This window comes from Cystoisospora suis (genome assembly GCF_002600585.1).
Source record: "Cystoisospora suis strain Wien I chromosome Unknown contig_3964, whole genome shotgun sequence".
NCBI lineage: Eukaryota > Apicomplexa > Conoidasida > Eucoccidiorida > Sarcocystidae > Cystoisospora > Cystoisospora suis.
This window is the reverse complement of record NW_027156759.1, coordinates 1-24811: the sequence shown is the minus strand read 5'-3', so window position 1 is coordinate 24811 and position 24811 is coordinate 1. Positions and strand designations below refer to the sequence as shown.

Below are 24811 nucleotides of genomic sequence, written 5' to 3'. Positions count from 1 at the left end.
CGGGCCTTTTACGGTGTTCAAGGTGACAGGCCGGCGCCATGTATCACCGCACACCGGAACTCGAACAGACATCACCCAAGGCGGATGCAATAGGTGTGTTCGTACCAACAGTCATCATGGGCTAGCAGAACTCTGCAGAGACAAACCGCAGAAACACAGTCGTGTGCATTCTGATTAGAGGCAGTTGAATATCTGGTGCTGTCAGCAAGCGGTTTATACGACTTGTTTTCAACCGACAACAATCACGGGCCGTGCTCAGATCTGCGTGAGAGACAGCAAGTAAGAGCTTGGCTTCGAGCCGTGGTGCGCGACGCCTGTAGTACGATAGCTCAGGTCAGTAACAGGGCACACTCCCACAAGGCAGTGACAGCATGTCCATTGTCCATGCCGCTCCGTCTACCGCGCCCCGGAAGCTGTCCCGCTTTCGAGATTGCTGAAAAATGAAAGAAACCGGCGACTCGTTCGGACGGTGGGATTCCTTTTTCGCGAAGTGCCCATAGCAATAACGAGCTGTGTTGTAATCAGACCGGAACAAACTGCTACCTTCGTGAAGATGTATACTCGCGCAATCGACGACGTACACCAAACAGTGTGCATGCTTGGTCACGGGGACCTGTCTGTCATCCTTCTGGTCTTCTAAAATTCCGCAAATGCGCGCAAGCTGGCGAACAAATCAGCCATGGATACCCGCGCCGGCACTAGAAGTGAGAATACCTGTTCACATACATCGTTGCCGTCGTGCTCTGCGGCTAATTGACGCGGCGAGGTGTCGGGCGCCGACTTCTGTAGTTTTTACTCAGCATACACAGTAGTGTGGCCAGCACGCTGCACCCTGATAACGACTGTAACCGGCAGCTATGCATCGACGGGCAGACAATCTATAGGGACCACATGTGAGTTTCTTCCCTGGCTGGACGGGTCATGGACTGCCCGACTCGACGCCTACCTGGTGTCAGTTCCCGCCCCCCAATGAGCAACCATGAAGCCTTTCCTGCCAGACGTCTCAGTTGCTGTCCGGAGCAGGTCCAGCCCAGAATGAGAATCTTGTTGAGGAAGGAAAATAGACACCACGAGGTAGCCATCTGCCTGGAGAAGGTTACACGCATGACGAAGTGTGCTCGCGACGCCCTTAAGGGAAGGTCGAAACCAGCGCCCGAATTGCCCATGCCGCTGTTTCTTCGAGAACTCCGTCACCGGAGGAAAATGTATATACACGAGATGAAACCTGAAGAAAAGAAGAATATGGCTGAAAAATCCCAAGTCCATCCCCGATGACCAGTGGGCCCAAGCAGAGGTGCTTTTCGGTACCAGAGAAGACAAACAAGCTATCAGCTAGAGCACGATGCTTGTCTTTGTTCTCCCAGCTGCGCACCCCGCCCGAAACGAGATCCGGTGACGGGACACGACAAACCGTCATCCGTGCACACGATACGATACACTCACGAAGAGAAACACGGATATCAGCGTTATACCACTATCTGCCTTGGCCAGATACGAGGCTACGCAGGTGCCCGGACTTCACGGATGATCCAAGGCGGGCACGAAGCCGCCAATATGCTGATGGGACCTTCTGCGTGACTTTTGTAAGATTGCAAATGTAACCAAGGCACATTTGCAAACCACTCACTAGCAACTCAGAAGCATCATCTATACCGACCAGTAGCACATAAAGCCGTTCCTGCGGGCGGTGACACCAGGCAACGGAACCGGGTGTAGCGTCTGGTCGAACTGGTTGAACGCAAGAGCGTGAAAAGGAGCTACGTTTTTCTTCGAGTTTTTGACCAGGGAAGGGAGGCTACCATCAGGCAGAACACCGACAATATCACGCTTTAGCAAACTGCGTTGAATGCTTGAATCGTGTTGATTCTTCCAGCTTCAATTCCGGGGACGCAACCCGGGGTTTCCTGGAGATTGCACACGTGACAGGTCTCTACACACAGGCGCGAGTAATAGGCTTCTGACATGGCACAGATCGTGTGCACTTAGGCTGTACTGCATGAGTGTGACACGGTGATCTACTATTCGCCTACATTTGTGGGAGGGCCTCAGCCTTCGGCCCTCCCTGCTTCTGAGGAGTGACACAGGCGCTCGGGATGTGTACTCGAGATGTAGGCACCGGCTACGTGTACGTTAAGCACTCCCAGGAGTCGCCTGACGGGCAGCTGATCGTAACTACTCAGCTGCCCTGCAGGAGCTGTTCCCGCCAGCCGTACCGCAGATGATTGTACACCATATTCTTCAGCTCTTCCCCAATCTCCAACCTGTGGAAGACCGTGCAAAGATCTGCAACTCCGTTTCGCCTGTTCACCGAGTCAGCCAGCTCCGCCATCGCCACGGCCTCCTCCAGAATCACGACATTTCCAACCTTTCTTCCGACTCTCCTCTCGGATAGCCGTTGCAAAGATCTCTCAGTATCTGCCGCTGCTGAGCTCCGGGAATCTTCCTTATCTGAGAGCAGCCGTTCAGCCCCTCTCTCTGCGTCCTTGTTGGCCATGGCGCACAGCATCCCGATGGCTCGTGGACCCGCCCGAACGGCTAGAACGCTGAGCGGTTCGGACTCGGCGTTTGAGATACTCCTCAGCAGGTCAGAGCAGAAGCGTTGAAGTCGTGAGGCTGAGGGGGGGTACGCTGGGGCGAGGTGTCACGGCACAAAAGAGCAGTCCAAGAAACCATATGTACAGTGTGGGAATCTGAGCGGATGCTAGCCTACTGCCCATTGACTCGGCTCCAGCATAGTTCGGAAGCACGGACAACCACTCCAACAGGACAGCTGAACACTGGCGTTTAGTTCAGCGGCGTGTCTCAAAGAGAGGACGCCACAGCGCTGGAAAGCATGCTTTTTCAAACAGGTGCTAAAGCGCATTAACGGTGAATAAAGACATCTGAAGCTGACGGAGGGTTTTCTTCCGTCGGCAGGGTCTACGCGGACGAGTGTTTGTACGAAACAAAGACACATCTGAAAAGAAACAGTATGTCAGTAAAAGTAAGGGCAGGCATAAAACGCTTAGTTGGCTCAAAAAAGGAGAAACAGTCATCGGCAAGTAACAGCGGAGCAGGCAAGGACAGTTTCGGTGAGAAGAAAGTCAGACTTACAAACAAAAGGAGGAAAAAACAGATTAGTGCCGACCTCGCAGTACTGTGGCAACCCCGGCGCTCGAAACCACACCAGCGGATCATTGCCTTCCAATAGCTCCGATGAGTATTCTCCTCCTCCCTGCATACGCGGATACGACCGAACTTCCCAACACTCCTCAAGGGCCCAGAAGCAAAGTCCTTAGGTCTAACACGAGAGCACTGCGGCCACGCTGGACCGGCTCTACGGGGAAACGAGAAGAATAAAGTGAAACAACGAACCAGGGTTTCACACACTTATGTCCGTCGGGAAACGATTTAGAATCGGCTCTCAGTCGACTATCACTCGAACTCTGGTCGGGACTTCTTAAGACTCTCATCTCAGACGGGGGGTTGTGTCCCTACAACGTGGTCGCTCGTCGACCTGTTTGCTGTTCCATGTGTCACAAAGTTCCAATCGCCTGGGCATGAGAGCACCCAAGAGGCTGTCGACCCTATCCTTACAGGAACTATACGGCTCAGGGCTGAAGACAGATCTAACGCCAGAGCACAGCAGCGCTTACGTGGCGCCCTCCACGACCTTCCTTCACCTCCTTCCGGCGCATCTGCCAGTAAACTGTGGGCATACGGAGTGGTGATGACGCAGTAGTTCCGCGTTTGTTGTGAATAAAGCAAACTATTTGGCGTCTCACCTCGGCTAGCTTTTCCTTGTGCGAACGAAGATGTTGCACGCAGAGTACCGAAGGGGACAAGCCATGCTCCCTCAAGACGTCCACGACAAAACCTAGGAACGGTCGCGCAGAGACTGCATGAAGGCGGACAACGGCATACACTCTCTGAGGACACGGAAACCGAAAAAATGAATTCTCGGAGGATAGGAAACAGGAAGGAAAAGGAAAACTAGAAAGAAGCAAAGGGATCCTAAGAGCCAGACGAGAGCTAAGGCTCGCGCAGGCTGACGGGAAGGCAAAGCCTTTCAGACGGACCAAGCGAGAACCTTGCAGACTTATCAACCCGGCAAGAGAGACGTGGACCCCTCGCTGTCACTCATGGTTGCAGCAGTAGTCGGACTGTTACAGGACCTGCGGGCGTGTGCGACCCTGTGGGAAGAGGAAGGAGGTTGTGCATGCAGGCGGGGCTGTGGTCATAGAAGATGCAGGCGAGCCCCTTGTGTTTCATGAAGTCGCACATCGCCGTCGTAATACCTCGATAGATAAATTTGCATATTCGATCAAAAGAGAAGGCAATCATACCGTTGTTACAACGAAGTCCTCCTGGCCCAAGAAGAGGCCCAAGAAGAGGTCCCCCCCCGGCTCACATTGCATGGCGGCAAATACGTTTCCGTCATTCCTTACTTACAAGATTTTGCCTTTTGGCGGTCTGATTCCAGATCTCCTGGACCACAGAAAAGAACCGGGAGACCCTAATATAAAGAATAAGCCGGCCGATAGATATATATACACGAGAGCAGTTCTAGTGCACTCATATATATACATATATATATATATATATACATACCGGTCGGTATGAGCCCCTCTACCTCAAAAAACCCAAACTCAATGTGGCGGGTAGAGTACGCACCATCTGATCAATGCTTCTCTGCCCTCTGGTGTATACCATTTGACTCTGTAAGAGGAGGAGTGAATGTGATTCCTACCTTGCTCTCTTCTCCTGGCTCTATTCCCGACTCAATGATGTCAACCTCGACTCCAGGCACTCCATCTGCCTCCCCCGCGATGCCTCGCCACACTCGTCCCCGCAGTCGCTTTTCTAAGCCAGCTGTTTTACTCTTCGGAACAGGTCGTTCTCTACGCCGACTGGCTAGCATTGCGGCTTTCAGTGCGGCAGGACTGTATTTACTCGGCAAGGATGTGCGGACGGGAGGACCAACGGATGGCTCACATGGAGAATCACTAGAATCGTGAAACAGACCGCATCGTCGTCGCAAAGCAGAACAAAGGCGGTCTACGAGAGCAGGGGAAACAGGGGATGGACAAGCTGAGACGGGAGATTTGACGGACAAACTGCTAGCTGTGGAAGAAGTTGAATAGCCAGAAGAGCTGGCCATCTGCCCAGGTGGGTCCGCCGTCGGGGAGGAAACAGAATTCAGAACTGGTTCGCTCAAACATTTTCCCACGTCTTCTAGTACTCTTTTTCTCGAGTCCTGTCCGCACATCCCTGTATGAGTGACCAAACGTACAGTGACGGATGCCCGACGGTTCAGAAGACCCACGCCGACAACAGAGCCTGGTAAAGAGAAAGGGACAGGTGCACAGTAGTTGCGGTGTGCACGAGTGCACATATGTGACTTCCAAAGACGCCTCTGAGCCTGCAGCAGGCTTCCGCTCGGATTAGAGCGCACAGCTTATTGAAGGAAACGGAGGCAGCGAGCAGACTCGAGATTTTTCATCCTGCTAATACCCTCCGTGTCGTTTACATAAACCTGAGATATCGTGTCAGCCTACCCTCACGCCTTCGGCTGGGTACCCGGTGTGCTTTGCTGAAACGCCGTGTCACTCCTCATGCCATCAATGACACCTAACCCCTGTTAGATGACGCGGCACATGCGCAGAGAGTACCCATGCGGATTCGCTGTCATCGACTTTGTGAGAGACCAGGGCTCGAACGCGAAGATTACGGAGTGTGTCTGGTATCTCAATCTTTCTTTCAGACTGCATCGATAACGGTCAACAGATTCCAGTCAGCAGTACCAGTCTCAACGACTCTAGGATGTAACACAAAGAAAAACCGTGGAGCTCTGCAAATCTGGTGGCGAACTGCGCTTCCTAACGTCACAGCGACAGAGTTCCGCCGGCCAGTCACATGGTCTGCATAGAGTCAAACTGGTCCCCGGTCGTTGCGGCTGCTTCGTTCTGATCGCTTTCAATCGTTCTTCTTCACAAATACTTCGACGAATACACCCGTACAGAGAAATTCATGCCCTTCTGCCCGTCTTTCCTAGAAACTGTAACCTTGCCAGGTTAACTAACAGGCTGGGTTTGCACTGCTGCCCCTGTGTCTGTGATAAAGAAAACAGCCAATAGTAGACATCATCTGGGTCCGCTACCGGGGGTGTTGGTTTGTGTTGATGAATAGAGCAATTCAAATAAACCACTGAATTCGTCGCCAACTATATCTCGAGTTCGCTCGCCTCCCTTCCGTCATACGTCAGGCTTGAAGGGCCCGGCTCGCTTCCATGCCACGGGCAAACAGCAAACAACTCACCATCAGACTCAACGACGTCAACTAGAGTACCCGGAGGCCACCTTCCCAGATCGCTGATATTTTGTATCTCGTGATCGAAAACCCATGGATGCCCCATCAAAAGCTTCTGCCGGCGAGACGTCCCGCCATCACAAACAGCTCCAGGCTTCAGACGTACTGCAGGTTTGTCGTGAGAATCCCCGCTGAGAGGTGTCACATTTGCTTCCGACGACGGAGGAGTGACTGCGGCAGGCCTACTATACATGTGAGCTTCCAAGGCTGCTTGGGCACTCCAAGGAACTGGCCTTGATAGAGATTGCTTCTTTGGTTTCTTTGGTCTCGGTGACGAAGAAGACGGAGAGGTGGAGCAGGCGTCTTCCCGCGGTGGTTGTGGTGACGACGCAAGTTTCTTGGAGGATACAGAAGAGGTGAGTGTGTGCCTGTGTGTGATATCCAAATCAGCATGCGGTGGTGATAAACGTGTTGAGGCCGACAGCATGGAAGGCAATGGGATCTCAGTCGTAGCCCTCCTGCTGTTGCTGTCCAGTCTAGCTCTCCCCTCACAGTACCTATCTTCGTTCGTGTCAGCCGTATCATGAATGCTCCTCAGCTGCGCATCTCCTACTGAGGCTGAGCCCCTTCGACGTCGCCCCCGTCGGCTCCTCCCTGTGTTTGCCATCACTGATTCTTCCGCGGATGCAGGTGCTTGTTCTATGAATTCCTCATTTTCCGTTTGTCTCTTACTGCTCGAGTTTTCTGCCCTCCCAGGGAGACCAGATAGTTGTGCTCTTGGTGACGACGTGGTAAAGTAACGAAGTGGAGAAGGTGACCACTCACTGAAAGACATGGAGCGACGGGGTGCTCCGCAACCGGGTGATGACGATTGCGTAATACAAAGCGACCTCTGCTGCAAGACAGAAAACTGCCGAGTTGGTCGTTTTCCCAAGAAAATGGCACCCTTTCTCAGGACCCCACAGTTCTCTCCGTGGAGAGTGCATTTCGAAGGTGACATATGCTCCGATGAAGGGGCTGGCTGAGACTCAAGAAGAGTTCTATCAGAACTGGAACGCCCACGGACTGATGCCTGACAGTGCAGGCGGGGGCCAAGAATCATACCCGCTGCTGTCCAACACCGCCGAGCGGCAAGAGGGCTCCTGTCTTTTGCTCCTCTCCATTCTTTCGTCTGTCCTCTCCAGGCGCTAAGAAAATAAGTCCTGCCAGCCCTTCCTTCAATTGGTGCAAGGTCCAAAAAACCCAGGAGCCTTGCTTTCTGGAAGGGAAGAAAGACAGGAATGGAAAGGCTCGGTTGTGAAAAAAGACATGAGACACCTGACGAGATCGCGTAAGAAAGGAGTAAAGGAGCTGCACGAGGTGCAGCATCGCCACTAGGGAAACCTGTCATGAAACCAAGGAAATAGAAGCAGAGACCAAAAGAGCCCAGCGGTCGCAAGACTAATGCAGAACAAAAGTCTTCACGCTGTGACGCCGGCGATATAGGAGGGGACAGCAAGATTCATCGGCTGACTAGGACCCTTCACCCATGTTCTGGGCCGTCTCGCCTTTAGTGTCCACCCTCGTGTGGCCAGGTGTTTAAGATAGAAGGGGAGTGGGGGACTTGCAATCCGAGGCGAGTTCACTCCATTTCTACCATGCGCGGCACCGAACGGGGATGACTGGACGGGCGAACAAAGAAAACTGCACTGAGACGGCGAAGCAACGAACTGAACTTGTCAAGTACACAACTATAAGACGGGTCCGTGAGAGGGCAGCTTACCAACGGGAAAGCAATCACATATGGAAAGCGCAAGAAAAGGAAAGTCTCCTTCTGCAGATGTACATGAGGCATCTAGGTCCTATGAGAGAGATCGCCCTGCTATTGGCCAAGCCATGTGCGAACAGAAAGGCACTGGGACTTGCCAGCGTACCAGACACCTAGGCATGTCCTTTCATAACACAGACAGACCTCCGAGAGCAAGACTAGGAGACAAGCTCCTGGGAGACGGAGCAGGCGCCGCCACGGTACGGTTGTACCGTGATCACGACTGCGGCTCTCGAAACGCACAGTCAGCCTGGGGCTCCCTCCTACACTGCAGCTTGAGCTCGTTTCTAGAAGATAAGCGGAAACACACAGCGCGACTGCCACGAATCTGGGACATAAGAGTGCATACACATGTCGGCGTCCACTTCGTGCTCTCGATGCCTACGTCGACGGTACACAGCTGGGGCCCGCACAAGGGCCGTAAGAAAGCATATGTAAAACAGTACCAGCGCTCTACACACTGTCCCAAGCAAATATGCGTATCCCAGTAGCCGTGCGCTCTTCCATATCTTTCAGAGCAAGCTGAGATAGGAGGCGGATATGATCACAACGTCGGGAACCCTTTAGAAGCCTTCCGAGTGTGCAGAAAAGAGAAAACAACTGTGTTGTTTGTATGCACCTCGAGCCCTCTCATATACGGCCACGTTTCAGACAGAAACAGCAGACAGATGTCGGGAAGAAAGACACGTGGTGCTTCCGACTAAACAACAGACAAATGAAGGCTTGACAAGTACACATCTATCGGGCTTCGAGAGCATCGACGACTTTCCTCTCGTGTGCATGTGCATGCATTGATTCCCGAGACACCTCGGACACTCGGAACAATCTAACGGGACGCTGGTCGTAACCTGATCTGCAAGACAACAGAACTGAACGGAGTCCTTTCTTTGAAAGCGAATCGAGTATCGATATTTTGTAGCACTTTACGTGGTCTCCCTCACTACTTGTCGATTTACGGGGGAAGCCCCCCCGGGCGACAGCCAACTCACGACTGTTTCGTCTCCGCAGTTCTTTGTCTTGCGGTAGCTCTCCTTCCCTTCTCACACAAGAGGTGACGCGCAAACGGGAAGTGCAAGAGATCAGCACCCAATTATCTCGTCGTGCGTCCTCACAGGAACCCATGGGAGGACGCAATTAGACTAGCCGCGACTATTCAAGCATCCAGCTAGACCAAGACAAGAACATGGAGACCGATACAGTCCCACTTCACCTCAACACCTTCGCACACACTCGCTGGACAAAGTTGAGTACCTTCGTCCCCTACTTTGAAAGCAGCGAAGAGTTCCTACGTGGCGTCTTGCTATGGTCTTAGTCGGATGATGAGGTCGTGCCTCCCTTCAACTCCTCCTGCAGTATATATGACTCGGTGGTCAAATTCACCTGATGTGCATCCATGTTCATGTACGTGCTATTTACTCTCGCTTCACATGGTAATCTACACACTGGACGATGGAGCAAAAGAGGTGAGGCTTGCGTGGGGAAGAGGAAAACGCGTGACGGCGAACGAGAACAAGAAAACCATTCAAGTTTCTGAGGTTTCTTCTCTCTTTGAGTAGGACATTGAAATGAATGGACCCGTGGTATCCGACTAACTTCTGACGGCTACGCGCTTCCCCCTGTTTCTTGCTGCCAGTCTCAGTGTCAGCGATCATCTTTGTGCCCCTCCAACTGTCCTTGCTCTTCTCTTGCCCTCACCCCTCGTCCCCTCTTATTCTTTCCTCCCGTAGTGCAGAACTCTGTTCCTTTCTCGCTCCCGTTCCGCCTCTTTTCCTCATGCCCGTTGAGCTGCCTGGGCGTCTTCCGTCTGCGGGCAGGGCGCGGGGCGGGGGACTATCTCCTGGTCTCACTCCACTGCGATGAAACCAACTCTGCTTGTCTTTTTCCATGTCTTCCTCGAACTTCTATATGCTGCTTCTGTCCAGATGGAGGGACAGAGATATGGAAGTGGCGTCGGTTTTCAAAGATAACAGCGGACAGGATGTCTGTCTCCTTTTTCAGGGGTTCTGTCCATAGCTCTTTTCTCCCTCTCTCTTCTCCTCAGTCTTCTCAATTGCACACGCTGTGTGCGTCGCCGGTCAACATGCGTACGTCTCGTTCTCCAGAAGAACACATGTTCTCTTGAAGAATACAGTATCGCACACCCTCGCTCAAAGAGTTCATCTACGACCTGGTCTCAGAAGATGGACAAACAACCATCGTTTAGCATCCTAATTCCGCGTCAGCATATCCTTCGGATTCTACCGAGACCCACTTGTGCTTTACTTGTGGAGTTTTGTCCTCACCCGCATGCAAGCTATGACCGTCGTCCAAGAAGTTGTACGCTGCTGCTTCCTGGAAGGCTTTTCCTTTGTGTTGTCTTTTTCCTCCTTTATTTTGTCTACTCTGTTTTATCAGAAAGAGGAGAAGCTCTCTCGTTCTGCTCCACGTGTAAGGATATCTGGAGGCGGGACAGGGGGGGTGCCGCCGCCCTGAGTGGCCCTCTGTATAGTTCGTGGAACTTTTCTGGGAACACGTGGGGGAAAAAAGAGATTTGGAGGAAGAGAGGACTTCACTTCGCTGAAAAGGCAAGAGAAGAGGCTGATAGGACTAAGAGAGAGATTCAGGGAGGCTCTTCTATCGGCCCCCGGCAAAACATTGGAGATCTCTGGAGAGAAGAAGATTCCCTGTCTCCTGATAGGGAACACGTAGACATCGTGCCAGGGCGCGTCTATGGAGCTCTGAAGAATACGAAAGGGGACAGCGGGAGGGAGCACAAGTGCGATGTCAGGAATGCGACAGTATGTAGAATAAAAAGAAGCACTTCTCTTGCGGAGGGAGAAACAAGGACAAAGCAATCTACTACTACTGCTTATAGTGGTAGATATCCTCTTCTGTTCCACTATCCCGTAGTATCTTCTCTTCCTATATCTCTGGTGTCTTCCGCACCCTCTTCCGACCCTTCTGCGGATCCCTCTTCGTCTCGCTCTGTGGCACAGGCCCCGTCGTCCATAGCCGCTCCCTCCGTTTCTACATCTCGGCTCTTTGCGTACGGGCCAAAGTACATCTACCCCACACAAAGTAATCGCATCAATAAGAAGCCTCCCCCGGTGATCTCTTCACCTTCTGCTTTTCCCGCTATCCTTCTTACTCTTCCCCCACGGAACATCACCGCAGCCAATCCTGCATATGTCGGTCAGCATGTGCGTCTCCCTGTGCTTCCTTCTGCCGATTTCTTCAGCCTTTTGACAGCTCCTAGACTTGCGGCTTTTTTCCCCGCTAGCACTCGCATTAGGAATTACCTTAGAGGACCACACGGACGTATTGAGATCAATCAGGACAGTCAGCCTTACTTCGATATGCTCCAGGCTCTTGCTCAGGCGAATAAACAGAATGGACCGGAAGTGGCACAAGAAGAGGAGAATGGAAGAAGAAGCCTCGAAAACAACAGGGATAAGTTTCCGTCCACAGGCTTTACGGAAATGTTACAGTCGGCGGGAATCATGGAGAACGATTCTTTGAATCTTTCTCAGTCACGCGCGGGAGATGCCTTGAAAAAGGCCGTAGATGATTCACAGGAAAGGAGAGGTAAAGATGAAGCAACATACCGAACAGAGAGTAAAGGAGCTGAGAGAAGGGGAACACAGGTGACAACTCGATCTTCATGGGCGAGTCTAGGTCGGGGTAGCGCCGCGGAAAGGCAAGCTGCAGCTGATTACGCAGGTCTACTGACTTTCTTGGAGCAGCGTGACTCGAGGAATCATCAGAGAGACCGTACGGGCCTTCTCGTTGAAAACGATACTACAGAGAACGACACTACGGATGACACTTCCTCTCGTTGGCTAGCTTCCACTGAGGACGGTGAAGAGGGAGAAGACGTAGAGGAAGACGTTGAGGTGTACGGGGATTTGAAAGATCGAGCCAACGAGATTCCTCAGTACAAGGTTATGTTTGATGAAATTGCAAAGTTTTCAGAGAAGAAAAAACAGATGTACAAGGGGAAAAAGCCATGGAGAGAAGATATCCACCCTACAAAAGGGATCTTCGATCAACCAGGATTCCCAGGGGATGCATTGCCTCATATCCGCCAGCACAACGAGGAAATGATCGCTCAGGGGAAATTCAATCAAGTTGTCAATGAGGAAGACCTCAGATGCGTACGTTCTGACATGACACGGCAGTCTGCTAAGCAGTAGGGTGAAGCGCGAAGCTGCAGTGTGGCATGAGCGTCGACAATGCGGAGCTCTAGTGCAGTAGAAGTAGTCCATGTAGACGTATCGCACGGAGTAGCGGATAGGTTGTACGTACCGTATCAGTATATGTACTCTTGTGAATTGCTGCAGTCGGCGCGCTCTTCCCGACGCGCCTTGCAGTCAAATCCTGTACAACGCAGGCAATGACTGCAAATATCCAGCAGGTCTTCTCTTACTGCTCAGCACACAAGCTGGAGTGGTGGTGGGGTCTGCAGCTATTGTGATTGGAGTGTGATCTTTAGTACTCGACGCCGCTGTACATGGACATCCGACCTTACGTCCCGCCCTCCCGTATGCAATACCAATCAAATTCCCCCCAATGGTACGTGGATACTCTTGTGACTCCTTATGAACAGCTCTTATACAGGTACTCTCGCGCAGACCTGGCTACCGTCTCTACACGGCCATGCCTCCGCAACAGGCGAGCACGCGGGGGCGCGCACACCGGAGCATCAGTAACTTGCGGATACGCGAGGGGGATAGGCATGTATGCATGTAACGGACATGAGCACTGTCCCACAGTCACTCTACTCTCGGGGCGCTAGTATAAGGCCGCCGAGCCAACGCGCCTGGATTCAAGCAAGAGGGGTCCTAAACCCAACAGTGCGCTACAGGGAATGGATAAATGCGTATTATGGTGCTTCCGGAGCCCTCGCTGGACTAGGTGCTCCTACTGAGCCGCTGACTGAGAGAGATTCGCGGTTTGTTTGCGGCCATGTTGTTTACAGGATGCGTTCTGGGTCGATGATGCAGGAAAAATTGTGAAGCTCAAGGTAAGTGAACTCGGTCTCCCTTTCCAGTTCCGGCAACGACATTAGAGTTGTTCAAAGTTCATTGCGTATGTCTTGACCCGTATCAGAATGTACGGAATAGACGAGCACTTGTAGGCTTTCCTACGTGAGAGAACGTACGCACGCACAGGCATGTGTACGGATGTTCGCGCGAAAACGAAGTAGGACCACGCGACTGCAATCCCGGAATGTAAGAAGTGGCTTACGTACTGCGCTTAGTGCTGTGGCGCTCTCCCCTATCCGTCTCGCATACCATCAATACCTCGCCACTCTGTGTCACAGTGTCTCACAAGGCATGCGGTGGCTTTTTTTGCCCGGCCGAGGACGTTTGAAGACGCTTGCACTTAAGGAAAAGAGAGAACACGTTGCCTCTTTTGATCCTCTAATAATAGGCGAACGTGCACATCAGCGAAATTCGTCGGGGTCCCAATCCTGCTCCAGTTGCACTGGATCGCGCGCGTCTCATTGCTAAGCTCCCGAAAGAAGAGGAAGAGTGGAGGTTTGTCGTCACAACGCACGTAAGTTGTGGCATGTTTGCTAGTGTTGCAAACCTTGGATTCTGTAAGGACGCTGTTCCTAAGGTGATTTCATGTGCTTACCGTTCTACACGAAGCCACCATACCAACAGCTTCTACAGACTTTAGCAAGCGACACGGTCGTCTCAGCTTCGTCACACCTATGATCCTACACTAAACAGCATGTTCGAGTAGCCGAGCTGTTTGGCAAAGGCATGTCGAGGTGTCTTGGCCACGGCAGTATACCGTGTGCCCGCATGCATGCACCCGTATCTAAACGTACCGTCCTGCACTACAACCAGACCTTGTGCCGACTGCCCACTCGTCCGCGTCACAACAGCCGGCGGTAATGACTGATCTATCCGTATAAGAAAGTCATGAGCCTGCCGCGCCGGCGACTTGCTTCACCCTTGGTCTCGTGACCATGTTTCACGTTCTTGCATGAGCAAAGCCGCCCTGTGGAACTCCACAAAACGCCGCGTACGATGCCAGACTCTCTCCCATATGTGATGTAGTTGTTTATGGCAGCCGAAGCTGACAAGGACCAGCGTGTTTTGTGAAGGGTCATCGTCATCTGCGTGTGTGTTTCTTCTCAGTTGGGGTACATCGAGGAGAAAAAGCTGAAGGTTAGTCAAATGTCATATGAAAACAAGTAAAAATCTCTTCAAACTGTTACGCGACAATATTACATTATTCCGGCAGTACATGCGCGGCGATGTTGCTGCCGCCGCAGGTGACTTCCTATTAATCTGCTAGCCACAAAAAAGCGTTTCGCTTTTTCAACGTGTGGTATTCCCATACCGGACTGCCACAGTTTCGCTTAATCTCTAGCTGTTTAAAGCGCACCCTGAGAGGGGTCAAAAAATCAGAGCATCGCCTGCTGCTCCGCAGTTCGACCTAACGGTACGTCCCGGGAGTTACTTCTCTTCTCGTGAACTCACGGCCGTCGGTTTGACCGAGAAGCACCTCTCAGCCGTCGGTCCTAAATGCGAAGATCAATGCTATCTGGTTGGTGACTCTTCTCAGATCGGAGATGTGCCGGAGATGTTTACTCCCAAGTACATGAAAGAGCTCTGGAACAACCACTTCGCCTTGCCTAAGCGCGGACGCGCCCCCCTGGTTCTGGATGACGGCTCTATTGTGCCGTGAGGGTGAGGGAACTCCGTGACCAGTTCTTTGTTCGACGCCAGCAGTGGAGCAGAAACAGAACAGGCGTCCAGGTCTCCGAATCGCTATTGGGATGGTGCCTCTTTTTCGACAACCCGGACTCGACTTGCAGATCTACTCTGGTCGTTACCCTGGACAGCACAGCTCTCCCGATACTTGCCAAGCTCTTCAACGCGCTGCCACCATTCCTTTCGTCATGTTGTTGAAAATGTACCCTTCCTTCGCGCTGTAAAGTGTCCAGCGTCTCAGAGGTCTCTGCGACGCAGCTTTCAGCTGCGCTGAAGCTTGCTTGATTTGGCCAGCCACGTGTCGCCAGAATTTGAATTCGTCACGTTTGTTTTCCTTAAATTTTTGGAACAATGTACTGACACACAACAGTCTCACAATTGACACTCCATGGACAAAAATCTATGATCGGTGACCACGTAATGACACTCACCAGAACCATCCGTCGTAAGCACAGCTCCATACTGTGAAAATACCATGGTAACAACAGAGGTCATACGGAGGCCGTTCAAATTCACACACCGACCGACCAAGGAGACAATTTGGAGTCTGGCACATGCCGCGACCCCCCCTGTTTCTACTGTTTGCCAGTAGCAGGGAAGACAAACAGCCGCGACTTGTTTGGCTCAGCACGCGCTGGCTGGCATTCGGAGTGAAAGTAAAATAATCCTAGACCCACACAAATCGTAACAAACATACTCTACAACACCGCTCGAACAAATCTTGTTCACCGCCGGCGCCGCGCGCTCCTGGGCACATCACCATCATCATCTTTTAGGCCGGCAGGAAACAGTAGCCTGATGAGGACTGTATTCCCCAGACAAGCTTGACAGAGCCCCGGCTGCCCTGCAGATCGAGAAATCGGAATGGGCTTTATTCCTCTACATCAACCTGCGTGTAACAGAGCTCTGCGGCTGCGAGATCCACGAGGATGTGCGGGAGGCGGGTCCATCGGACAACGAGGGAAAAAACAGAACAAAGGTGTGGCGAATACTCAACCAACACGTGGGGGACGAAGATAAAACAATAAGGTTGATCGGCAGGTGTGGCGGATGGAGTGGTGTCAGACGGGGGATTCACCCCTTGTGGAAGAGGTCAGGGACAAAGGAGCGAAGAAAAGAGCGTCATGGATTGCCTGAACCGCACGATGCGCTTCGCTGTCGTCTACGCAGAACGTGAAATTAACCTTTGACGACCCGAACGAAATGAGCTGGATGCTCACGCCTATAAAAACAGAGGCATGAAGCAAGCGCGGCCAGAAAAAGTGTCGATCCAATGTCAAGATATACCCATGCGGTATACAGCGTGGGAAATTCTCTGGTCGCACAGTCATACCGTCTGTTTGTTAACCAGCCATCCTACGTCTAACCCTACACCTATGCACGCATATGCACACCAGCGGAACGGGTTGTGCAGACAGGAGATAACGCGGATGAAAGCGAGCGAAAAAACAAGAGGTCCAGAGAATCGCCTCTCAAACCCGGAAGAGTCAGAAACACGAGGAGCTCTGCAGCAGCGGCACGCAAACTAGAAGTGAAAGTTTTGCGTATGGCCCTCAGTGGGTAAGACACAGAGACAGCATTGCCCTTCTTGCAGGCAATGAAAGTCTGCAAACACGGAACAGAAGTAGTCGAACGCATGGCTAGCCTAACCCTAAACCCGGCGAGTTCAGTGCCCTGCCGTTGTACGGCCTTCACTAGACAAAGGCTATCGTGCGGTTCTTGTCACACAGCCCATCAGACGCAGCTGCATCTCCCCGCCTTCTTTACGTTTGTATATCTTGAAGACTTGATGGAGAAGTCTGAATACCAAGATAGCTACGATAACACATGTCAATAGATTTGAAGTAGTTGAAAACGAAAGATCAGACAGAAGGAAGTAAGAACGGACGAATGCGATAAAGAGAAAAAAAAAGTTGACCATCAAACTATTAAGACACGACAGCACACATGAAGAAACACCTACACATACAAAATATATATATATATAGTAGGCTGTACGTCTATACAATAGAGACAGAAAGACATGTACACTAAGACGGGGGGGGGAGACCAAGGTTGATGGATCAGTTATTAGTACAACGGCAACCAAGATCCCGGGAGAAGATAAACGTTTCGTTCTGACTCGATCGTGCACCGTAGCGGTTTGACGTGTGGAGACTCCTACATATGCGGCTAGGCATGCTCCCTGTGTGAAAATCTCGTCCTGATCAAGTTTGAGTACACAATGAAGTGCCGCACCATCGCCAGATGAGCTGGGCGGCCCCTTTCTCGCGGAGGCACTGCTTCTCTTTAGCAAGACATAGAAAGAACCCTACCGATTGTCGATAACGCCAAGCATATCTGGGCAACAACCTCGTTGCACCGCTGATGCAAATTTCCTACAACGCTGATTAGAGCCTTCCCGCGCTGTACCCACAGAAGCAGTCCAAGCACAGGCGAAAAAGACCATTCGTCCCACAACCATGAGAAAGTTTTCCGATGACAAATGACCTTGTCTATCCCTGCTGGGGCTATTACCCTTCCCCAGTAAATAAGTGTTCGACATCAGAAGTACCATAGCGGGCCAGCGGGGGGAGGGCTGATTACTGGGCATTGACGGTCCAGGTGGTCCTCTGAGTAGTAGTTTTTTCGAGCTGCACACTCACCCCGGGAGGAGCCAAGAAAACAAGATTGCGGAGCAATGCGCCAGCATCTTTTCCAAGGTATTGACCGTGTTCCTCTCAGACACCTAGGACAGTGACCTACTACGCGTGTGACTAGAACGATGGTTTCACTCATGCCAGCAGTGGACACTCAGCCACAAGAAGCTTCACGGCCACAAATATCATTCTGCGTCCTACAGAAATCTCCAACTGGTGCGGGAGGCACCCCCAACTGTGACACTGGGCTAAGGACACTAGCTTCACCCGGCAGATAGACATCTGCACGGACCAGAGGTTAGTTGACAGGCCTAGCCTACCCGGACGGCAGTGGTAGAGAAGGCCGAAAGACGTTCACGAAGTGTCTCTATCTTGCTCTCCGGAGTATTCTGCTCGAGTGACAGTGATACCGACACTTCAGAGGTGGCGACGACCTGAGAACAGGGACCCGGACACACCCGTGGGGAATCCTTATTACTGCGAAGAGCTGAAAGAGCTCAAGCACCGAGAGCCACCTAAAGAACGAAATTCTGTGCCGTCCTTTAGCAAACCTGCTCAAGACTATATAAGCTGAACACAGTTCTATCGATAAGGCGACAGACTTATCACACAAGCAGCCGTCCTTGGTGGGAGCACCATGTTCATACGTGTTGTAGACCATCAGCACGCCTGGCTGTCGCATGCGTTTTTTTTGGAAGAAAAGCGGCTTCTCATATAGATGGAGCTATTCTGTCCTCACATAGAACTACGTGTAGATAAACATCCGAGCTGCACATGCTTTTGTTTGATCCTTCTTCACACCCGGAGACCAGGAAAGACTTCGTGCCTTCTCAGTGTGTTTGTCACCGTCACGAGTATCACAACTCTCCCGACCTGCGTCGTCGGAAGAGAAACCGAGGTTCCCACGTCCACGTCCATAGTAGCAAAGCCGCTCCGACCGATGACCCGAACACGTCTGGCACCCCCCGGTCTGATTTCTCTGTTTCTTGGCGTTTCCGTCAAGCAACTGCCATCCTGCTTTGAAGCAAGTTGCACGACTCTAAGTAAATTTGAAAGAGGCGAGACGTATTATGGGAACACGGTGGAGGACGCGTCACTCATATGGAGTTCGAAGTGGGGTCCTTACATCAATGGAGATGTTTAGCTGGTCACAGACAGAGAAGAGGCGCGCGAGGAAGCCGTGAGCACCCAGCATTCGACTCGAGTTCACGTCCACAACGGTAATGTTGCGCTGGTAGGTGATGGCAGTCACTGCCTCACCCTCTCTCGTGAGAGACTCGGGCGTGCCATCAGGAGAATATGCTGTTTGCAGCACGACTGTGCCTGATAAACAAAATACCCGCACACAGTTTGGTAACTGCGACACACAGAGAGATAGAGTCATTGCACTGATGGTGTTTCTTGACATTGTATGCCGCGCCCCAAGGCTCTCAAGCCCTCACAGCCACTCAAGAACGTTTTAAGAAGCCATAGATCGAAAGGAAAGATATTTTCAGTGTTTATTCACGTGCAGATCGGACGCGCGAGTGGGCATGGACAGCATGCACGTTGTCTTGCCGTCTATAAGAAGAGACAGAGTCCGACTTTGTGTGAACCTGTTGTTAGTAAAAGAAAGAAGAGTACCCAGGAAGAAGAGGAAGACTGCGAACGACCTCCATTGTACCCGCTGGTATCATTGCCTACACATTGGAAACTGAAGAAAGGACATATACAGGGTACGTCAAGATGACAGGTGACTGTAACGAACACCGCGGACAGAGAATTCTCCATGCAGCAGAACTCGACTGAACGCGCAGGGATATATAGATGCAAATATGTAACCTCCAAGGCTGCCGGGAGCGGTTCCAAAACACTGATGCGAACCAGAAAAACACACGTACGTCCGGGTGTGCACAGGCGTGGAACACCCTAGGGTGGTAACGCCACTGGATCGCCGCGGACGCCACTGTACACGTACTGGCGACGTCAGCATCCCCACAGGAACGTTCCTAAGCTACTTGCTTCCGATAAAAAGTCCCCATAGACATCACCATAACACCCCCACTCGGTCTCAGCAGATGATGAGACCTCAATCAGGATCGGTGAAGAAACGACATCGACTGGCTTGGCTGGGGGACACCGGTGACCTGGCACGAAAGCACATGCTTCACTGGCTGCCCACGGCTTTTGTATTTGACCGGTATACGTAACTGAGTGTTCGGGCTTACCAGGATGACAGGGATTATAAGAATTCTTCACCCGAACAGGGATGTTGTTGCGCATTGCAGGCAGAATAGTCTTTGGGTGAAGAACTTTAGCTCCGAAGTACGCCAGCTCAGCCGCTGAAAGCCGCACAGAGGCCAGATAGGTTCAGTGTAGTCACCGGGAATGCACTACACGCCGTGCGTGTCTTGCAACAGAGCGAGAGTATAACTTGGGGCAACAACAACAACCATATAAAAAGAGAGAAGCACAAACCCCCCGAGAAGTCTTTCTCCCTCTTAAGTCTCAAGCACTCTATCTTACAAATGCGACGATACGACCGAACAACGTTATCAGCTAAGAGGTCGGACCTTTTGAGGAATAATAGTGCATGCAACTGCGGCGAACATGTGCAGAGCGAGGCGCCTCTCTCTCTCGTCCGTCTCACTGGGAGCCTACCCTGGTCGAAACTGATTCTTTGGACACTCTTGGCACCTTTGACAACCCGAGGGTCTGCTGTAAGGACACCGTTCACATCAGTCCAGATCTGAACCTCAGAGGCATTGACTGCCGCGCCGAAGATGGCTGCGCTGAAGTCACTTCCGCTTCTTCCTAAGGTTGTCACAGTCCCCTTTTCGTCCTTGGCTGCAATTTCAAAGAGGCGAAAGCACCAGCAACGAACACGCAAACTTCCAGCCAAGACAGAAACACCAGATACTACGTGGGGCGGACAAACTTGCATTCTCTCTGCGCGCAGTGGCCTGAGAAATAGCGTCCGTCTTGAGCGTCCAGGACCAGGATATCACAAAGAACAAATCGGGAAAAACGGCAGGGGTGACCACAGACAAGAGCCGCATCCTTTCCCTGGAAGCAACACGTTCCTAACAAGCGACGAAGTGTTCTCCAGGTCTTTTGAAGGCAAGTAGTGGGAGCGAAAGAGAAAAGTGCTATGATTACAGGGGGACTTGTAGAACACTGAGTGGAAAAACTTCTATTCTATACCATGACTCACGTCGTGACTCCGTGTACTTTTTAATGAAGTGCACATGACGGACTAACTGACATTGGACAAACGGTTCGCGACGCATCTTCCTACGCTGCAGCTGATCGAGCTGTCAAACGAAAACTCACTGCCGTAGAAGACTCACCAATGAAACCCGTGACAACCGGGGTGAAGATGTACGAGAGAGTTAGGGGAGCGAACGCCTTGCCTATTTCGTCGTACGAGCTTTCAAGAACTTCCACTGGAGTCTTCAACGATTCTGAGCTTCCGGAGCCTCCCGTCGTCCTCAGCCCCACATCCCACGCATCGAAGAAGCGGGTGGGTATTTTTCCTGAGAGAACACGAAAAGTTCAGCTGAAAAGATTACCGGGTTTCGCTGTTTCTCCGCCAGAGCAAAACACTCATACAAGCGTGCTCCCACTGTCACAAACAACTGGCGCACGTCACCGAGCAGCACGCACAACGACTACACCAAGGAAGCCTGAAGTTGTCGCGTACACAGGAAACACAACATTCAAGACTCATTCCGTGGCAACCTCAATCACGTCATGCCTCTGCCCTTTGACCCGCACTCCTTTCATCACGACAGTTTTTGCAAGTAACCAGAGCGACAAACATCTTCCCTAGACGATCGACTGTGCAGGCCATAGTAAATCGCCCAAACAAACTGAAGGAATGACGTGTTGCTGGGCAACGACTCTGCCTTTTTCCAGAGTCCGGAAGAAAGACAAGAAGTCAGCGTACTGATTCACGAACGTATCTACAAAGCCGTATGATCCCAATGCTTTCTTCGGGGACTGACAAGTGCTCTCCGTCCACTGTTACACTAGGTAGCTTACGGATTCTTTCCATGTATGTCGAAACAATGCGTACAGAGAGTCTTTCCCCGTAGCTCATGAGCAGGTCCTGTGTCCGCGCCGAAATTTCTTGGATCAGCGAAATGCCTGTTAGTAAGCGGCTGATTTCCTCTTCGATCTCCCACACTGCAGGGACGTCTTCCGGCGACAACCCGAGGCCCTTAATCAGCTGAGAAGAGAGAGCCATACACCACACCTTTGGGGCCAACACTGGGGAGCCACACACGCATCCGCTACGAGAATACTTTTGGATCGAATGGCTGGAAGTTCAGGAGGTACCTGTTGTAGCTCAGTGCATGAGGCTCTCGCTCCAGAAAGAGTTCGCCGTCCTTGCGACAGAGGATAGCGAAGAGCGGCTGATTAACTGACGTTAATTCACTCCAAGAGCACAGGGGCTTCGTAACCTCTTCTCTTCCTCAAAGAGAAAGGCTATACGTGCCCTTTTCTAACAACACACTCATCATCCGCCTGTCCTTAACTGTGCATGGCCACATTCCGAGCAAGCAAGGGCATCGACGGCATCAGCTTCGGGTCAGTACAAGGTGTACACTTTGAGAATGTGAATTCTTCACTGTGTGCAAGTTAGCGCCAAAGAATGCGATGAGTCCGGGGCGCCTGTACGTACCTCCACGTGGAATTGATGTAGCTGGTCTATGCTAGCTCCCTTTTGTTCAAGCGCCGCAGTGCCAAGAGCGATGAGCTTGTCAGTTGTCTTGCCAATCGCGGAAAGCACCACGAGAGGCCTAGAAGGAAGCTCCGCGGAGACAGTGTCGACCACGCGCGAAATGTTTTCTGCAGTTGCCAGACTGCTACCGCCAAATTTCATTACCTGTATCAGTACGGACACGACCGTCCACGTTCTCAGAGCAGAGTGCATCCGAACGGGTCACATCTTCATCACGAATACTTCTCCTTCGTTCCTATGATGAAACAGATCCACGGGCCGAGCTCTGAAAGCAGCTATTTGTCTTCTTGGGAAACATGAAGCTTTCTGGAGCCTGTGCACACTGCCTCCATCGGACCCTCTCCTAGAGTGTGTGAGCCGCGGCAGAGAAGCCTGGGGGAGGTATCCTACCGAAGCAGTAAGTCTCGCGACGTGTAGCGACTGGGACTGTGGGAAGGCAGCGTGTTTGGCTAGAAATTCGTCTGCTGTTACCGTGGGCTTCACTACCTTGAGCTATTCTCGGTCTTCGGACTGTTTTGCATGCAGCGCGCACACTCAAAAAGAAATGATACGCTGCAGTCGTCTCGGTCAGAAAAGCCGGGTAAGTCGGTCTGCTATATGCTTCACTCTTATCAGGCCGAAAGGACTGCGGGGAGCTGTGTGCGTCCTTTTTCTTGCCGGTACTGTGGAGTGCTGTTGTAGAGAGCCAGCCAATACAAATATACCATTTTCCGGACAGCCTGTTACAGGAACTATAGTATCCCGAGAGAAGGTCGCACAAGGTTGCTTACCACAAGCGGGCCTCCGCTGCCGGTGATAGGGAACCCCTCATTGCCTACGAAAACCAAAGACAATACCGGAAACTTGTGAACCCCTACAAGCAGAGAATCCCCTTCGTGATGGCAAAGGTGAAAACAAGCACGAGGACGGGAGAGGCTTAAACCCGGACTACGGCCCTGGAGTTTGATACCTGGGAAGCCAGCCTCTTCAGCCGGCACCTTTCCGCCTAATCTTCATGGCGGAGTGCGAAGGCAGGCTGTCCGAATAACCCAGGTGGACAGCCCTTGAACTCCAGACACGTGGACGCGAATCGATGTTAGGAAGCAAGGATGCACATCTGGTCAGAACAGTGCCGGCAGGGCTGAACCGTCTCGACACACCATTGTGAATATAGAAACGCATCGTCGACTGCGCAAGTTACTATGGTCTGTCCCTAGCCAAGTGAGCTGACAAGTGTTATTTCAGAAGAGAGAGCGTACAGAATGCATCCCGTGGGCAGAGTTGATTAGGCAAGAGCCGAAAAACCAAGAAGCTGAAGGACACCACAGCGACTGAACTTGGCTAGTTCAGTACGGAAAAAGTGCGACGACCCTATGTCCAAGGTCTCCACTTTTGCGAAGTCACGCGCAAGCTGTTGATCAGACAAAGTCATCAACACGCACCTCCGGTCGCACCCTCTGAGCTGCCACACCGGGATGTGTGTGCCGACTGGTCTTGGGCGGTTGCTTCCATTGCCGCAGGACGAAAAAAAGAAAAGAGAAATTTCACGAGAGACGTGCCGTACGAGCTGCTACCGTTATCCAATAAGGCATCAAGAGCAGGATTGGTATGCTTGAAATGAACGAAGTCCGAGGGGTTGTGGAATTCAAATGTAGAACAAGAGATGAACGACGTCCAAGGTAGTGGAACTCAAATGTACAACAGGAAATGAACGAGAATTGAGGCGGTGAAATTCAAAGGTATAACGAATGGCCAGCGCTGAACCTCTTCTAGAAAAAGAGGCTGCTTCCCGGTAAGCCGTTCATCTTAGCAGGATGTCGTGTGTCCGGGATCCTTCGGGACGTACAACGGCCGAGCGCAAACAATTCCGGCGCGAAGAGAGCTACCGAACACTTTTAAGCGCCAATCGAGCAAAAGGATCCCCCGGGAGCTTCTTCTAGGGCAAATGTACTGACAGGAAAAAGCCCCAGGATACAGGATGCACGATCTGCCTCTTGAAGCGCTGAGTGGTTCCTTCGTCAGACGACAACAGGGAGAGCAACCGTCAGGGTGCCCTCAGGCTTTCCGCTAGAGCCGCGCCAACGCGCCATACTTGGTCCAAGCTCTGCTGATAGAAGGGGGAACTAACAAATAACGCTCTGCCTCGTTGACTGCAACGTACGGGCGCCATGAAATTACTGGGGCTCCGGCAACAGCTGGCAAATTGTCGTCGTGCACCAGTGTGTTCCTCGCTGCCAAGTCACCCTCAAAGACAATTAAACAACAAGAATGACAAAGGGTCTCTCTAGATCCAGGAGGGCGGTTACACCTAAAGAGAGCGATGGTCCTCGGACCGGCAGAATTTCCTAGTGGTCACCAGCCCGCCAAAGCGCGGCCGCCACAGATCCGAATGCATGCCGTGTCTGCATGCAAATGGACGCGTCCCAGGCGTAGGCTGAGCCCGATCTTCCGAGAGAAACGAAATATTTCCTTGGCGGGAGAATCTTTCCGGGCCGGTTTCGTGCCGCGCTCCGCTGAGCGCGAGCCCCAGAAGAAACTACATGATTTCGTAAGAGCTTGGCTCCACAACCACAAGTAAACACGTTTGCATTCTGTAATGGACGCCGCAATATCTTAACAAGTTTATATCTGTCTTGTCACCGAAGCACAACACGTGTCACAG

General features: G+C 51.9%; 4 protein-coding genes across 4 annotated transcripts; 1 reads left to right on the top strand and 3 right to left on the bottom strand.

Moving 5' to 3' along the window:
• Positions 1-7: 7 nt before the first annotated feature.
• Positions 8-7669, bottom strand: CSUI_007496 (uncharacterized protein). The gene is made up of 7 exons (XM_068067641.1): positions 6298-7669; positions 4730-5319; positions 3765-3908; positions 3094-3214; positions 2214-2628; positions 947-1225; positions 8-132 (listed from the first exon to the last, which is right to left on the bottom strand). The coding sequence occupies exons 1-7, from the start codon at positions 7388-7390 to the stop codon at positions 72-74; spliced, it is 2703 nt and encodes a 900-aa protein (XP_067920382.1). The 5' UTR covers positions 7391-7669; the 3' UTR covers positions 8-71.
• On the bottom strand, positions 7552-7998 carry CSUI_007495 (uncharacterized protein; the record flags this gene model as incomplete). Its single annotated transcript, XM_068067640.1, has 1 exon — positions 7552-7998. A coding segment is annotated over one exon (249 nt), but the record flags the coding sequence as incomplete, so codon positions are not given.
• Positions 7999-10078: 2080 nt separating this feature from the next.
• On the top strand, positions 10079-14779 carry CSUI_007494 (uncharacterized protein; the record flags this gene model as incomplete). The annotated part of the gene is made up of 6 exons (XM_068067639.1): positions 10079-10179; positions 10490-12228; positions 13053-13097; positions 13508-13633; positions 14227-14256; positions 14657-14779. The coding sequence occupies exons 1-6, from the start codon at positions 10176-10178 to the stop codon at positions 14777-14779; spliced, it is 2067 nt and encodes a 688-aa protein (XP_067920380.1). The 5' UTR covers positions 10079-10175.
• A 1058-nt stretch (positions 14780-15837) lies between these two features.
• CSUI_007493 (aspartate kinase) lies at positions 15838-24689 on the bottom strand. Its single transcript, XM_068067638.1, has 11 exons — positions 23592-24689; positions 22941-22984; positions 22111-22314; positions 21468-21654; positions 20774-20959; positions 20085-20270; positions 19652-19765; positions 18571-18767; positions 17765-17878; positions 17121-17211; positions 15838-16027 (listed from the first exon to the last, which is right to left on the bottom strand). Exons 1-11 carry the CDS (start codon positions 23659-23661, stop codon positions 15867-15869), a joined length of 1554 nt encoding a protein of 517 aa, XP_067920379.1. The 5' UTR covers positions 23662-24689; the 3' UTR covers positions 15838-15866.
• Positions 24690-24811: the final 122 nt, after the last annotated feature.